The sequence below is a fragment of the Giraffa tippelskirchi genome, chromosome 8 (assembly GCF_054371585.1).
Source record: "Giraffa tippelskirchi isolate mGirTip1 chromosome 8, T2T-mGirTip1v1.2.pri, whole genome shotgun sequence".
Lineage (NCBI taxonomy): Eukaryota > Metazoa > Chordata > Mammalia > Artiodactyla > Giraffidae > Giraffa > Giraffa tippelskirchi.
In genome coordinates this window covers 30,633,928-30,650,338 of record NC_137282.1, presented here as the reverse complement: position 1 = coordinate 30,650,338, position 16,411 = coordinate 30,633,928, and the positions used below count along the sequence as shown (strand labels likewise).

At 40.4% G+C, this 16,411-nt stretch overlaps 1 protein-coding gene across 1 annotated transcript in view; it reads left to right on the top strand.

The window, feature by feature from the left end:
* The window catches only part of TENM3 (teneurin transmembrane protein 3), a 1,016,736-nt gene that overhangs the window by 546,446 nt on the left and 453,879 nt on the right, over positions 1-16,411 (top strand). Inside the window, exon 5 of the mRNA XM_081521959.1 lies at positions 14,084-14,390. Within this exon, the coding sequence (XP_081378085.1) occupies positions 14,159-14,390 (232 nt within the window). The 5' untranslated portion in view covers positions 14,084-14,158. The remainder of the gene's footprint in view (positions 1-14,083; positions 14,391-16,411) is intronic.

Sequence of the window (16,411 nt, the reverse complement as noted above, 5' to 3'; positions counted from 1 at the left end):
TGGGGCTTCCCAGGTGGCACTAGTGGTAAATAACCTGCCTGCTAAAGCAAGAGACAGAAGACATGCGGGTTTGATCCCTGGATAGGGAAGATTCCCTAGAGGAGGGCATGGCTACCCTCTCCAGTATGGTTGCCTGGAGAATCCCATGGACAGAGGAGCCTGGTGGGTTGCGGTTCATCCATTAGGGTTGCAAAGAGTTGGACAGGACCAAAGCAACTTAGCAGCAGCAGCACGACCACAATGGCTGTGATGTATGAGAGACTTTCTCTTCTAGTAACTAAACCACATGGGAGGGGAGACAAAGCAAAGGGAATTATAACTGGGTTCTCCTCTGAAACATATAATATCAGAATGTGGTATTGTTTATTTCTTCCTAAGTTGTCTTTTCCTCAAAGAAGAAGCTTGGAAATACTCCCAATATATTTGGCCTTTTTAACTGGGTCTTGAATTTTCCACCTTTCTTACCCCTCACGTGAATTTCACCTGGCTCTTCCTTTTGCATCCCTAGTACCACGATCTCTACAAATTTAATTTTTGTGGTATTTTCAATGTGATAACCTTCATTTACTGCCATTGATGTACTGACGCAGTTTGTCAAACTCTTTGCTGCTGCTCCTCCTTCTCCACCCCTTCCCGCTTAAAAAAATTTGCTTGAGGAACTTCCTGGCTGTCCAGTGATTAGTCTGCTTCCAGTGCAGGGTGTATGGGTTCGATCCCTTATGGGGGAACTAAGATTCTACATACTGAGTGGGGCAGCCATAAAAAAAAAAAAAATTGCTTGGCTTTTGTTTTTTATTTATGGCTTAAATCCCCTCTTGTTCTAAGGTTGGAAAGGAGAGCTAATGTTACGAGGACAGATTTGGAATTAACTGAAATGTGTTCAAATTCCACTCAGCTACTTCCTGACTCTGTGTCCTTGGATGAATCAATTCGTCTTTCCGTGTCTTCGTTCTCTCTGGTGAAAATGGAATTTATAATTCTTACCTTGCAAGCTTGCTGGGAGGATTAAGTGAGGTCATATATGTAAAGCACCTGGCATATTTTAAGCACTCAATAAATAATCAAGATTGAAATTAATAATTCATCAAGGAGCTTTTATGTCCACTCTTCAAGAGAGGAATATGCCCAGCACTTAGGGAAATAGTCCAAGCTCTTCGTTTAAGAAGCTTCTCCAGTGACATGCGGGTCCCCAACTGTCACCAGGTCAGTAATACCCACAGGTCACTTTTCTGATACAGAAGCTGTAGGTGTTTTTCAACCATCCAAAAGGCTTGCTTCTTTTCTCACATTATGGCTAGAGGTTTGAATTTTGAGTCGATGCCCCACAGGCCTTATAGTTAGGCAACTGTTTAGGGACTTCAATGAGAGAACACTGTGTGGCCATGTGATCCCCAGCCTGGCCACTCCCTGTGTGTCTGACTTGAAATTTTTGTATCAGTTTCTCATATTTCCTTACCTGTAAAACTGGCAAATATCAAAAACTTGATGAGCTCCTGTTAGAAATTGTAATGCAATTCAAAAAAGAAAATGCATGAAAAAGTGTTTGAAGAGTGGAGGTTATTGTTATGGTTATGTACTTGACTGTGGGTGGCTGGCATGTCCACTGGGGTAGACATGTATGTTTGAAGGTGGCATGACAGTCGATGACCCAGTTCAATCAGAACAATACATGGAGTGATATCAAATTTGTCGATTTGGTTGCTTTATATCTAGCATGGGCTTCCCTAGTAGCTCAGCTGGTAAAGAATCCACCTGCAATGTAGGTGTTGTGGGTTCAATCCCTGGGTTGGGAAGATCCCTTGGAGAAGGGAATGGCTACCCGCTCCAGTATTCTGGCCTGGAGAATTCCATGGACTGTATAGTCCATGGGGTCACAAAGAGTCAGACACGACTGAGCAACTTAAAAAAAAAAAAAAACTAGTGTATATTGGAGGCTATTTGGATAACACAGTCTGATGACAGTCTCGTAACAGTTTAATTTTTCCTCTGACTCTGATAGCATTACTATCGGTGTTTTCAAAGACATGGCATTTAGAAACATGGGTGAATAAAGTGGTGGCCTCTAGATTCAGGATTCTGGCTTAAACCATCATAAAAAAGTTTAAATATATATGATGGATATTGGTTGATCCAGGCAGGCAGACAAATTGAGAGATATGATTTACACTTCGCCCTAAAGGTCTGGGAGATAGGAAAAGTGCATTTGGCTTAGCCATGTTGGATTCTAGAGGGCCTTTTCCCAAATTATTCCCAGTGTGGAGATTATGACATCTTCTTGCAATTTTTCAAGACTTTGCAGCCATAGCCCACATAACTGTATTCATATATTTTACTATTATATTACTATTGTCCATTATTTTTATTAGGAAAAATAGAATCACTTTTAATTTCAAATTGTGCAAGTGAATTGCTTTATTTGTTTTTAAATCACAGGTAGTATATTCCCATTTTACATTACTGGGTAAATTAGCCTCATTATCTGTATTTTTTCTTTTTTGATCATTTCCAAGTTTCTGTTTCTTTCTACATATAAAAAATTTTGAAAGAATTTTTAATGATTTGATCAGACTCAAGCCACTTTTCTTATAGCCCCAAGCACTGTTCTATATATTTTCCAATTAAAAATTTTTCAGTATTCACACTTATTCAGTAGCTATTTTAGTATATTGCTCCTATTTGTTTCATTTTCTAACTTTGCATATTTGCTATCTATGACTAAAGAATAATTTTCAACTTTAAATGAACAAGCTTCCAATTTATCATTTTTAAAATAATGACATAAATATATCTTTAATTCAATGAAACTGTTCATAATATGTCAAGTAGAAATGAGTTATAAGATCATTTATACTAAATTATAAATTATATTTCACACATATATTCATAAACACACATGCATATAAAAATCTGAAAAGGTGCAACTAAAATATTAAGTGAGCAATAATTTTAATTTCTTTTTGCTCTTTTTGGTATTTTCACATTTCTACAAGGAATAAAGATTACTGCCTAATGGTGTTTGTTTTAAATGAAAGAAAAGTTAAGAACTAGCGGTGTGCACTAAATGGTTTTGTAGGGTTGCCCCCTGCCCCCTCTGTCCTGATAGATGTCCCTCCTCCCCATTCTGCTCCAGCCAGCAGCCTGGAAGTCATCCCCAACACTTGCCTTCTCTTCACTCTTGTTTCAGCCCCTCACAGGTCTTACCGGCGCTGTGTCTCTCTCTCCCATTCGTCCACCTCTCTAAACGCCTGCTGCCATCTCAGGTCCCATAGTCTAAGCACTCATCGTCTTGCCTGGACTCCTGCAAAAATCCACCAGCAAGTCTTCCCGTTTCTGCTCCAGACCTCCATCTTCCCTGTTCTCCACACTTCAGCCCGAGGGATCTTTCCATACTGCCAATCTGATTGACCATGTCACCCATTATTGGTGATATGGGGGTGAAACCACTTAGTCAGGCCTGTGAAGCTCTGCCTCTGGGCCCTGGTGCCCTCTGGACTCGTCTCATGCCTCTCCTCCCTCCCTGTCTCTGCCCCAGCCCTGCTGGTGTTTGTCCATCACGCACCGCCCCCTCCCCCATGTGTTGTTGGAACACATTCTCTCCGCCTGGTCTGTTCTACCTCTTTTCTGAGTCACATACTTGTGATCAGGCTGAATCCTTTCTCCAATGGCTCTTAGCCTAAATGTCATTTAAGACCACTCCTTCTTTTGGCTCTCAGTCTCTATCCAACCCTACCTTCTATTCTCTCTCTTAGCAACTTGCAATTTTTTGCAGCATTTGCTGCATTTTCAGTTGTAGATTTACTTGTGTGGCATTATTTAAATTCTGTCTCCTCTTTCAGAACAAAAGAGAATAGAGACTAGGTCTTGTTTATCTCTCCATTCCCAGCACCTATTGTCATGCCCGACATGCTTGGTGAATGAATTTAAAAAATGAACACTCGGCTTCCCTGGTAGCTCAGCAATAAAGAATCCACCTACAATGCAGGAAACACGGGTTTGATCCCTGAGTCAGGAAGATCCCCTGGAGAAGGAAATGGCAACCCACTCCAGTATTCTTGCCTGGAGAATTTCATGGACAGAGGAGCCTGGTGGGTTATAGTCCTTGGGGTTGCAAAGAGCTAGACAGGACTGAGCAGCTAACACCTGTACTTACTATACTGCCGTGTGCATCGTTCCATGTGAATGCATGTAAGTAGATCCATTGCATTGTTTTCCATCGCTGCTGAGTGTTTCTCCAGCTGGTCTTGTCTTGCTCTTTCATCCAATCTGACTGTCTCTGCCTTTTAATTGTTTTGATCATTTATATTTGTGTTTAATGCAATTATTGATATGGTTAGTTTTCTCTTTTCCTTCCATTTACTCTTAACCTATTTGTATCTTTGTATTTAAGTATATTTCTTGGAAGCAGCATGTAATTGGGTCTTAGTTCTTATTTTTTAAAAGAAAAGTACAACAGCTTTTTTGAGGTGTGATGCACATACCATACAACTCACCCGTTTAAAGTACAAAATTCAACAGTTTTTAGAATATCGGCTGAGTTGTGCAACCATCACCACAGTCAATCTGAGAATATTTCCATCACCCCCAAAAGAAACCCTCAACCTGTTAGCATTCACTTCCCATTTCCCCTCAAGCCCCAGCCTTAGGCAACCACTAGTCTGGTTTCTTTTGAACTCTATAGATTTGCTTAATCTGGACATTTCACTATAATGAACTGATATCATCTATTACAAATGGCCTCTTTCTCAAAGTGGATTGTTTTAAACCATATTCCACCCTGGCTGAGATTCCACCTGATTTGTGGTCTGCTCTTTGTTTACCTTTTTTTATATTATTCCAATCTGAAAATCTCTGTCTTGTGTGGAGTGTTTAGATCATTTACATCTAATGTGATTATTGGCTTAGTTAGGTTTAAGTCTATCGTCTTTCTACTTGCATTCCATTTGCCCCAAGTGTTCCCTGTTCCTCGTCTACTTTCTTTGTAAAAAATGCTTCCATTTCTTAGGATTCCATTATTTCTTTTGTAATTTATTGGCTATGGTTCTCAGTTTTGTTATTTTAGTGGTTACACTGGGGTTTAAAGTACACATCTTGAGTATAACAGCCTACCTTGAGGTTGGATTATGCTGCTTCACATATAGTATAAAAAACTTGCAATATTATATTCCTGTTTATTCACTCCTTCCTCTGTGCTAAGGTTGCAATAAATTTTACTTACACATGTTATAAAATCCACAATACCTTATGATTTTTGTTTAAACAATCAGCTATTTTGAAAGAGATTTAATAAGAAAATATCTTATGTATTTAACCATATAACTGCCATTTCCAAGGGCTATTTATTCCTTTTGTAGATCTATATTTCTGTCTGATGTCACTTTCTGCCTGGAGGATTTCCATTATATTTCTTGTAATGAGAGTCTACTAGTGATTAACTTTAGTATGTCTGAAAAGGTAGTTATTCTGCCTTCATTTTTAAGAGATATTTTCATGGCTTATAGAATTCTACAGTGACAGTTTTTTTTTTTTTTCTTTCAGTACTTTAAAATGTTTCTGTAATGTCTTCTTGTTTACATTATTTACAACAGGTAACTCTGTATTGAATGTGCCTTTTTCCTGTGTCTGCTTTCAGACTTATTCCTTATTATTGAGTTTGAAAAATTTTAATCATAATCAAATGTGTTGGTATAATTTTTTTTTTATTTCTTGTACTTGGGCTTCATTGAGTTTAGCATTTGCCAAATTTAAGAATTGTTGGATTGCTATTTGTTCAGGATCTTTTCTGTTTTATCCTCTCTCTGTTTTCCTTCATGGATTCCAATTACATCTATTGATATATTGACCTTTTGAAGTAGTCTCACATCTTACTGATGATTACTTATTTTTTTTACTCTTTCTCAATGCTTCATTTCATATAGTTTCTATTACTATAACTTTAGTTCATTAATCTTTTCTTCCACAACATCTAATCTGCTACCCATCTTATCCAGTGTGTGTTGTACCTCAGACATGGTAGCTCCATCTCTAGAAGTTTATTTGGTTCTTTTTTTTAAATTTCTCTTTCATGTCTCCATATAATTTTTTGAACATATGGAATACAGTTCTAATAACTGTTTTCATGTCCTTGTCTTTTCATTCTAACACCTATGTCATTTCTGGGTCAGTTTCAATTGCTCGATTTTTCTCCTCATTATTTTCCCGTTCCTTTGCATGCCAGGTACTCTTCGATCGAATGACAGACGTTGTGAATTTTTACTTTGTTGAGTGCTGGTTATTTTTCTATTCCTTTAATATTCTTAAGCTTTGTTATGGGACAGTTAAGCTGCTTGGAAACACTTTGATCCTTTCTGGTCTTGCTTTTAACAATTTTTTTTATTGAGACCAGAACTGTGTTTAGTCTAGTGCTAATTATTCCCCACAACTGAGCAAGACTTTTTTGTGAGTACATTGCCTAATAAATTATGAGCTTTTTCTAGTCTGGCAAAACTATACACTATTCTTGGCCCTGTTGGAGCTCTGAGTACTGTTCCCTATAATTCAGTGGTCCTTTAGAGGAGCAGTTTGCCCCAGGGAGACGTTTGGTAATGTCTGAGGACATTTTTTATTGTCACAGCTAGGGGTGCTACTGGTATCTAGTGGGTAGAGGCTAGGAATGCTGCTAAACAACCTAGGATAGCTCCCAACAAAAAGGAATTTTTCCATCTAAAATGTCAGTAATGCCAAGGTTGAGCAACTAGGCTATAATCCTTTCAAGTCATTCCTTCTGTGGCCTCCAGCGGTCCCTTCACATGCATGTGCTGGTCAGTACTCTGCTGAATTCTCAAGAAGGACCCTCTGCAGACCTGCAGAGTTCTTTCCCATGCAACTCCTTTTCTCCAACACTTTGTCCTGCAAGTTCTTACCATCTGTCTACCACATTTTCAGCTCTCTCTCTCTTTTTTGGGGGACCACATCTCACTGCATATGGGAATCTGTTTCCCAACCAGGAATGGAACTGGGCCCCCTGCATTGGAAGCACAGAGTCTTAACTGCTGCCCCACTAGAAAGGTCCCTCAGCACTGTCTCTGTAGCTTAGGAAGTCAACTAAGCTCTTTCTGGGCCCCTCCTTCCTGTGCTACAGCCTGGAAACTCTTTCAAGGCAGTGAGCAAGGGTAATCAAGGGCTCACCTATTTGTCTCCCTTTCTCAAAGTTCACTATCCTTCATTTCTTCATGTCCCTATCTTGAAAACTGTTTCATGTATTTTGTCTACTTTGTTGTTGTTGCTATTTTATGTTGTGGTATGTGAGATCTTAGTTCTCCCATCGGGGGTTGAACCCATGCCTCTTGCTTGAGGAGCACGGAGTCTTAACCACTAGACTGCAAGGGTAGCCCCTGTCGCTGTTTTAGACAGGAGGGTAAATCTAGTTCTAGTTACTCCGTGTTGGCTGGAAGCAGAAGTTGACTTCTTATTTATTATTGCTATCAAATATTCTTTCTCTCCTGTCTTGTGTCAAGAAAGCAACTTTTCTTGTTTCTTATCTTCTCAACCACTAATTATTTGCTATATTTATTTCTCCCTGTACCTGTATCTTCTCAATAAGCACCACTTTTGTTACTCACGATACATTCTCCATTCCCTATATTTTTCAGTTTGGTTTGTGTTTTAATTTTGTGTCTCAAACATGAGATTTGCCTGTGTTCTTCTATTTGAAACTGTAAGCTCAAATTTTACTTGTGCTTGAATTTAGCATTTTTTTAAAAATCACCATAACATGATTTTATTTTTGGACTTAATTATTTCAGTTCTTTGATTTATAAATTTGTCTCAGGAAGCAAAATTTCCTCTGAAATGAACAATAGCAATTGATTTCATCTTGTGTTCAATTAACAGTAATCTAGTTATTCAATAAAGGAAACATTTTGAAGTTCTTGTGGTGTGCAAAGTTGTATTTACTGTTGGATTGACATAACTGGTAATAAATCATAAATACTAACTTATTAGGGAAAATATGAGTCATGAATAATAAAAGGCGAAATTTTCTTGGTATTGTGTACAAATAACTTGGGCTTTCCTGGTTGCTCAGAGAGTAAAGCGTCTGTCTGCAATGTGGGAGACCCGGGTTCAATCCCTGGGTCTGGAAGATCCCCTGGAGAAGAAAATGGCAACCCACTCCAGTACTCTTGCCTGGAAAATCCCATGGATGGAGAAGCCTGGTAGGCTGCAGTCCACAGGGGTCGCAAAGAGTCATACACAACTGAGCTACTTCACTTACACCTTTCACAAATAACTTAATTTGGATCATTAACCTCAAATGTGCTGGGGTAAATGAGCATTTCTCTAAAATCTGCTCATCCCTTTGGGTGGGCTTTTCCAAACTATTATTAAGTGAGGAGGCAGTCTGTGCAGAAGATATTCAGGGCAATATTCAGGAATTCTTAATCTTTACAGAAAATAAATAACAATGGAAGCAAGAGTGAGTTTGACCAAAACGTTGCTTAATCCTTTGGGTTTGGACATTTGTTTTTATTTCAGTTACTGTATCAACATATAAGCTTACAGAATTTTAGATGTACAGATGATTTTGTCACCGGCCTGAGAGATTCTAATCATTGGTAGCAAGGGTTTTAAAAATATAGGAAGTCCGTGGAGAAGGCAATGGCAACCCACTCCAGTACTCTTGCCTGGAAAATCCCATGGATGGAGGAGCCTGGCGGGCTGCAGTCCATGGGGTCACAAAGAGTCGGACATGACTGAGCGACTTCACTTTCACTTTTCCCTTTCATGCATTGGAGAAGGAAATGGCAACCCACTCCAGTGTTCTTGCCTGGAGAATCCCAGGGACGGGGGAGCCTGGTGGGCTGCCGTCTATGGGGTCGCACAGAGTCGGACACGACTGAAGTGACTTAGCAGCAGCAGCAGCAAGCCATCATCAGTGTCTAACACATCAGTTCTATGGGCGCTGGGCACACTGAGTCCTGGCAGGGATGGACCGGGATGAGCGAGGGAGGCTGGAAGATGCCAATGGCTAATGCGGCAGATTGGCCAGGGAGGCTGGGCTGTTTACCCTGGAGATCCGGCCAGTCTCAGGGCTGGGAGCAGGGTTATCTTCAGAGCCCCCAGTGACTGGTTTTAGTCATCTCAGATTTGTTATTTCACTCATCTCTAATAAAGGATTTTTTGGAGTAAAAAAAAACAAATAAAAAATAAATAAAAATATAGGAAGTCCAGTTAAAATCGGATTACTTCCTAAAGGTACAATTTTACAATATTTCTTTGGAATTAGGAACATATAATGATACAATGTGAGAATGTCCTAAATTCTGTGGCCAAGTTTCAAATAATGTTGAAATAATGTATCTAAAATAGAAGATTTGATACCTAGAGTCTGTAAGTCGGGACTACCTGCCCATTCATTTAATCCATCAAACACTTTGCAAGATATTGAGGAAAAACAAATAGCCAAGTAACTATATTTGCTTAAAGCCAGCTGTGTTTTTTGGAGAAGGCAATGGCAACCCACTCCAGTACCCTTGCCTGGAAAATCCCACGGATGGAGGAGCCTGGTGGGCTGCGGTCCATAGGGTCGTGAAGAGTCGGACACGACTGAGCGGCTTCACTTTCACTTTTCCCTTTCATGCACTGGAGAAGGAAATGGCAACCCACTCCAGTGTTCTTGCCTGGAGAATCCCAGGGACGGGGGAGCCTGGTGGGCTGCCGTCTATGGGGTCGCACAGAGTCGGACACGACTGAAGCGACTTAGCAGCAGCTGTGTTTTTCAGAGCAGTGCTATGGGTAGTAACTGAGTGGTTTTTCAAGGCGCTAATGAAAATTAACCAGGTTGGTTTGATATTGTCATATACTTGCCAGTATATAGCCAGTTCAACCGAAAAATTTTGGTCTGCTTTCTCTCTAATAGTTTTCCTTCCTTTTCAAAGGTCCCACCCACTGATGAAGCAAAGGTCCTGTTCATTGACCTCTTTATGCTGAACATGCACACAGCACCCCTCTTCCTTGGGTAGGACTGTGCAATCACCATCAAAGTGCTTTAACAATTTAGTGCCACTTAGGCAGCGGCATTTTTTTAACTTTCTCATCTTCAGCTTTGAGTGCTGGAGATAATGCAGAAACTGCCTTTTGAAGTTATATTGAACTCACTGACTTCCTTCAGAAGCGTATCAGTAGTTGCGAACGTTACAGTGTAAATTAAATCCTTGAAGAGTCTGAGCCATTTGCAAAACTGGAAAGTGAGATGCTAAGAATTTTTTATTGCTTGGAATCCCTAAGCTGGAAATGTCTTTGTCTTTGATGTGTATTTGAATACTCTATCTTGATTTTCCATGGCACTTTAGAATTACTTCACAAATAGAGAAAAGTCAGATATTTAGTGCTGGAGATGTTCTATAAAGCTCAAGAATACCTAAAATTATCTATTACTAATTTATTAATATTTAATTAGAATTGATTTATAACATGGGTAGCATTGCTACAAGGATGCATCTTTGCCACTGTTGATAAATGTTCATATTACTATTTTAAAGAACTTACTAATTTTTGATTTATCTGATTTGGGATACTGAAAAAAAATTGGATCATGGACTATATAGTAAAGAAAATACTTCTACATTCAAAGATCCAAAGGGACAAAGAAAAAGATAGACTAGAAACATGTATGGTCTAACTTAGACATTGGCAATTTTTCTCTATAAAGGGCCAGATAGCAAATACTTTAGACTTTATGGGGTCATCGGATCTCTGTATTAGTTTCCTAGGGCTCCAGTAACAAAATATCCCAAATTTGGTGGTTTAAACCAACAGAAATTCATTCTTTTGATTCTGAAGGCAAGAAGTATGTAATTGAGGTGTTAGAAGGGCCATGCTCCCTCTGAGATTCTAGGGAGAATCAGTTCCATGCATCTGTCTGGCTTCTGCTGGTTGCTGGCAGCACTTGGCCTCACTAGGCTTCTTTCAATCTCTGCCTCCATCCTCACCTGGCCTCTTTTCTCGTGTGTTTATAATTCTTCGTATCCAAATGCCCCTCTTCTTTCTGTATAAAGAGACCAGTCATTGAATTTGGAGCCCATGCAAATTTAGTATAACCTCATTCTAACTCTATTATAACTATTAATACAAAGACTACTTTTCTAGATAAGGTCGCATTCACAGTTACCAGGGGTTAGGACTTGAGCATATGTTTTGGGGGAACCGCAGTTTAATTCACTACAGTCTCTGTTGCAACCACTCAATTCTGTCTTTGCAGCAGGAACACAGTCCAGGAAAATACATAAACAAACATATGTGCTGCGTTCAAGTAAAACTTTATTTACAGAAACAGGTCATGGGTCAGATTTGGTCAAGGGACTAGTTTTCCAACGCCTCGTCTAACTAATTGAACAAAACTGCGGCAGAGAAAGAAACTAGTTTTCCCTGGCACCAGTCAGTTTATTTTTAAAGTAGAAAAATGCATATATATTTGTGTAAATAGCAACATATATGCATGCTCAGTCGCTCCATTGTGCTTACCCTTTGCGACCCCATGGACTGTAGCCCACCAGATTCCTCTGTCCATGAAATTCTCCAGCAAGAATCTTGGAGTGGGTTGTCATTTCCTACTTCAGGAGATCTTCCTAACCCCAGGGTCAAACCCACATCTCCTGCATTGGCAGGCAGATTCTTTAGCACTGTACCACGTGGGAAGTCCTATAATGACTTCAAATCCCCAAATTCTATTACCAAAGATGCTTAAGTTACAATTTTTTTCTGGTCAATGAAATGTTTTTTGATGATCATACAGTTATGAGAGTCTACATAAACCTTTCCTCCAAAGAGAGTAAGACTGTTTTGGAAACAAGATTTTCCTTTAACTCAAGGATATTTATTCACTGCATTACAAAAAAATGTTTCCCTCACTATGTATTGTGTTCCCTGAGGGCAGGGACATTGTTTGATTCAGTGGTGTGTTCTCAGCATATTAGTCATTTGATAAATATTTATCTAAAGTAACTTTTGTTTCTTGGAATAACAAGAGTGAGTTGGTGGCTTGCTGTTTTAATCCTACTGTATAAAAATACTCCTGTCACCATACCTTGAAATTATTTATTGTCTTCAATAGAAAGGAAAGCTACATTAAGGGAAATCCAATTTCTATTAAAAGCTATTGGAAGGATTGGTAAAGAGAAAAATGGAGTAATGAATCAGAAGGGGTCAGTGAAAAATATTTGTCTTTTTAAAATAGGATTCATCAAAAAGAAGACAAAGGTAGGGATGTCAAGATACATTTCAACAATCAAGCTAAAATATTAGCAACTTTTAAGCACCCAGCTCAAATCATAGCAGAGACATATGAAACCCCATGTGGGGTAGCTGTCACTATGGGAGGGGTGGAATTTTGTTCAGTTGGAGAGATGGCAGGAGGAATATCCAAATTTTTCACGCAGAGGCTCTGGAACTCTGGGGTCATTCCAGCTCAGAGTTTCCCCAGTCTCCTCATCACTGGATAGAAGGCAGAAGTGAGAAAGTGAAAAGTATTAGGAGTTGTAATTTTGCTCAGAAAGTATTGAGACTTGTTGACAGTTGGTGCAGATGTAAGTTGAGCCACTATTAGCGAATCAGAGTTAGCTACGAGACTCCACAATGGAAGCACAAGAAAGAGGAGGGTAATGTACATCCTGACGGCTGAGGATGAAGAGACAGAGAGAGACTCCTTGGGAAAAGGGCTTTATAAGTGGAAGAAAATAGCTATATATGAGTCCCAGCACTAAGGACATGGAACCCCAGAGAAAGACCGGGGCCCACTGGGAATCAATTGTTTCAAGCTGATTATGGAACTACTCAAGTAAAAAGTGAGTTTAGGAAAGAAGTAGGGATACAGAAAGGCCTGAGAGCAGAAGACAAGGCCTCTGGGAACCTTGAGATTAAAAGGAGAGACAAAATGAGAAAGAATAAAGACAAAGGAGGACCTATTAAAATGTGGATCGGGCCTGGGCCACTCTCCCTCTCCTGGGCCCGCATCTTCAGGGACAGAGGCTTTTCTGCCCACCCTAACCCCTGTCAGGAAATTCAAGAAAAAGAGTAGGTAGACAAAGAAACTGTTCACCCTGCTTCTTCTAACTCATTCTTGCTACTGGCCCTTGCAAGAAACTACCCCATCAAATAAGCTACTCAAATTGCCTTAAATATCAAAATAGTGCTGCTTAAATTCATTTTCTCAAGAGGAAAATGCTTTTGAAGGAGAGCAATAGGAGAGAAGCATCCACTTTTGCCACCAGTCAAGACATTTAGATCCTTTACATGTGATGTCTGTGCCCTCCAAAGGAAATGTCTTTGTAAAAAAGTTTCACTTCTAAGAAGCTCCCAATTTTCTCTTGCTCTTTAAAATAAAATTAAAGAAATAAAAGTAGTGTTTTTTTTTTTTAAAGAAAAAGAAAAATTTTTCATGAATAAAGAAAATGTGGCGAGAGAAAACTTTTCCATTGTGGAAAGTTTAGAAAACATCAAAGCCAGTTTTTAGCTAGCTTCTGGATCAAGATTTGAACTTGAGCTTATTTTGTGTGTGTGTGTGTATTAAGGTGATGGAGAAGGAAATGACAACCCACTCCAGTATCCTTGCCTGGAGAATCCCATGGACAGAGGAGCCTGGTGGGCTGCTGTCCATGGGGTCACAAGAGTCAGATACAACTTAGCAACTAGATCATCATTAAGGTGAAGATTCGATCTAGTAGCTTCAACAAGGACTCATAACACTCATTACCAGAAGGTGCACCTCACCTCCTGATGAGACAGGACACCTTAAACTGATTTCACCAGTGTTCATTTCTTGGGGAAAGTGAGTTTACACCATATGCAACAACCCCCTTCCCTCCCACCATTCTCCAGGTTAAGGATCCGTCGGGTTTTAGATGAACGTAATGCTGACAGAGGATGAGATGTTTGGATGGCATCACCAACTCAATGGACATAAGTTTGAGCAAGCTCCAGGAGCTGGTGATGGACAGGGAAGCCTGGTGTGCTGCAGTCCATGGGTCTCAAAGAGTCAGACAGGACTGAGCCACTGAACTGAAGTGAACTGAACTGTTGCTGACATCATGCCAACCTTTTATCTCCACAGGCAGACCACTGAGGATGGACCCCTGAGCCAACCCGGCCACAGCCAGGACTGATGTGCCCCGGCAAGGAATGAAGTATGGATGTGAAGGAACGGCGGCCCTACTGCTCGCTGACCAAGAACCGCCGGGAGAAGGAGCGGCGTTATACGAACTCCTCGGCGGAAAACGAGGAGTGCCGGGTTCCCACGCAGAAGTCCTACAGCTCCAGTGAAACCCTGAAAGCCTTTGACCACGATTCCTCACGGCTGCTTTACGGAAACAGAGTAAAGGATTTGGTTCACAGAGAAGCGGATGAGTTCTCCAGACAAGGTAGGTAGGTCCTTGTCCAAGTGAAACAGTGGGCACGCTCAGTTTGCGCTAACTTGCTGGTGTCAGGATGCCATGATTATTTTCTTAGATTGATGTTCTAGCCACTGATTCAGACTTTGAGATATTAGGTGATCCCACAGTCTTCCGGATTAGAGGCGGAAAGCCACCCATGGGCACACAAGCACTTCCTGCACACAGTCAGAGTGTTGGAGCATAAACTTTCTGGGCTCCCTTCCAGGCTCAGGAAGATGCTCACAGACAGTGTTTTTCTAGTTAGAGTTGGTGTAAGGAGAACAGAACTGTTGGTGAGGAAACCCGTCTTTACTCTTCCTCTGGATCATCTCCTGATCCATCCAGCCCAGCTGTTTCTGACTGTTTATAGGAGAACCTGCTTCAGAAGAGTTCCATTTTCTCGCTCAAAGGCAATCTAGGGCATTAAGGTTAAAACATTCTAGTTTCCCATAATATAATCTGTTATGGTTTGATCATTCACCTTTATTTGTTGAACATTTTTACACTCTTGTTTTCTGCCTACGTGTTCAACCAGTGAAACAGTGACTGCTGTAACTTGACCTCACAATCCTAACCCTTCTGATATCCACCCATTAAAGACAGTAGCTTCTTTAAAGTTAGCATAAGTGTTAGTTGCTCAGTTGTGTCTGACTCTGTGTGATCCCATGGACTGTAGCCTGCCGGGCTCCTCTGTCCATGGAACTCTCCAGGCAAGAATACTGGAGTGCGCTGCCATTTCCTTCTCCAGGGGATCTTCCTGACCCGCAGAACAAACCTGGGTCTCCTGCATTGCAGGCAGATTCTTTACCATCTGAGCCAGGGAAGCATACATAGAGACATTTTGTTTCTTCTGACATAGTCTCGAGATATGGGCAACATTACTACTCATAAAATCTCCTTGCTCTTGCATTGTACATTTACCCATAGTTTAGCCTCACTTAGCTAATTACATCAAGAAATGAGGAAAAATAAACTTCTAAATAAAGAATATATTCATTTTTTTCCAGTCACCTTACAGAAAGTGTGACTCTGATCCTGAGTAGAAACAAATTTCAGAAAAAGTAGTAATGCAACAAATCACTCAAAAATTTGAAAATTTTCCACGTTTTTTTTCTTCTCTGCATTGTGGAAAGAGCTATCCTAACTAGACTGAAATAACGTTCCCTCACCTAAAACTGGTTTACATCAAGAAGATTCATTTGATTTGCCAAAGGGAGATTTTTCTCCCCCCACTTACTGCCTTACTGAGATCCCCCCCCACCTGCCTTACTAATATTACATGTATCACATTACATACAAGAGGACAAAATTGTTTAACAGTTTTAATCCAGTTTTTAAAGGAAATATGGAACACATATTTCAGATAGGTACTCTTGCTAAATTAAGGGTCCTGAGCTTGTTGTCCAATGGGCGATCGTTCTAAGCCCGACTTTTTGTTTCATGTCGTCTGTACAGCTACTGTAGATTATCAGGGTATATTTTTTACCAACTGCAAAAATAGCAGGTACTGTGGACGTGCAGGCAATGGGAACCTGGTGAAGTCTTGCCTTTTATAACAAAAACAACTGTTTAGTGATCTATTGGAAAAAAAATACCTTGTGGAATACTATTAGAGAGAAAAGTTGCACATGTGGCATGATGCACCCAGGAAACACATCCCCACTCCAAGCAACCGTTTAGTTTTGGCACAGACGAGGATGCTTAACAGGTTAAAAATAGCGAGCTGAAATTTTCACCTCCCAGGCAGAGTTAATCCAGTGCAGACTGTTGTTGATGACATAGCGAGACCATCTGTGGAAACCCTGGAATCTTAGACTTAGGGTACCAGGCAGTCCTATTATCTGACTCCTTGCCAGCCAAGGACTAGAGAGGGAAGGGGCCGGAGGAAAGAGACAGAGAGCCAAGCAGCTGACCGAGGCCTCCTGTCGGGAGAGACTGAAGGGAATAGTGAGAGGAGGCTTAAGAGCAGAAGTGCAAGGAAAAGCAAAAGTGCAGTGTGTGCTAGTGCT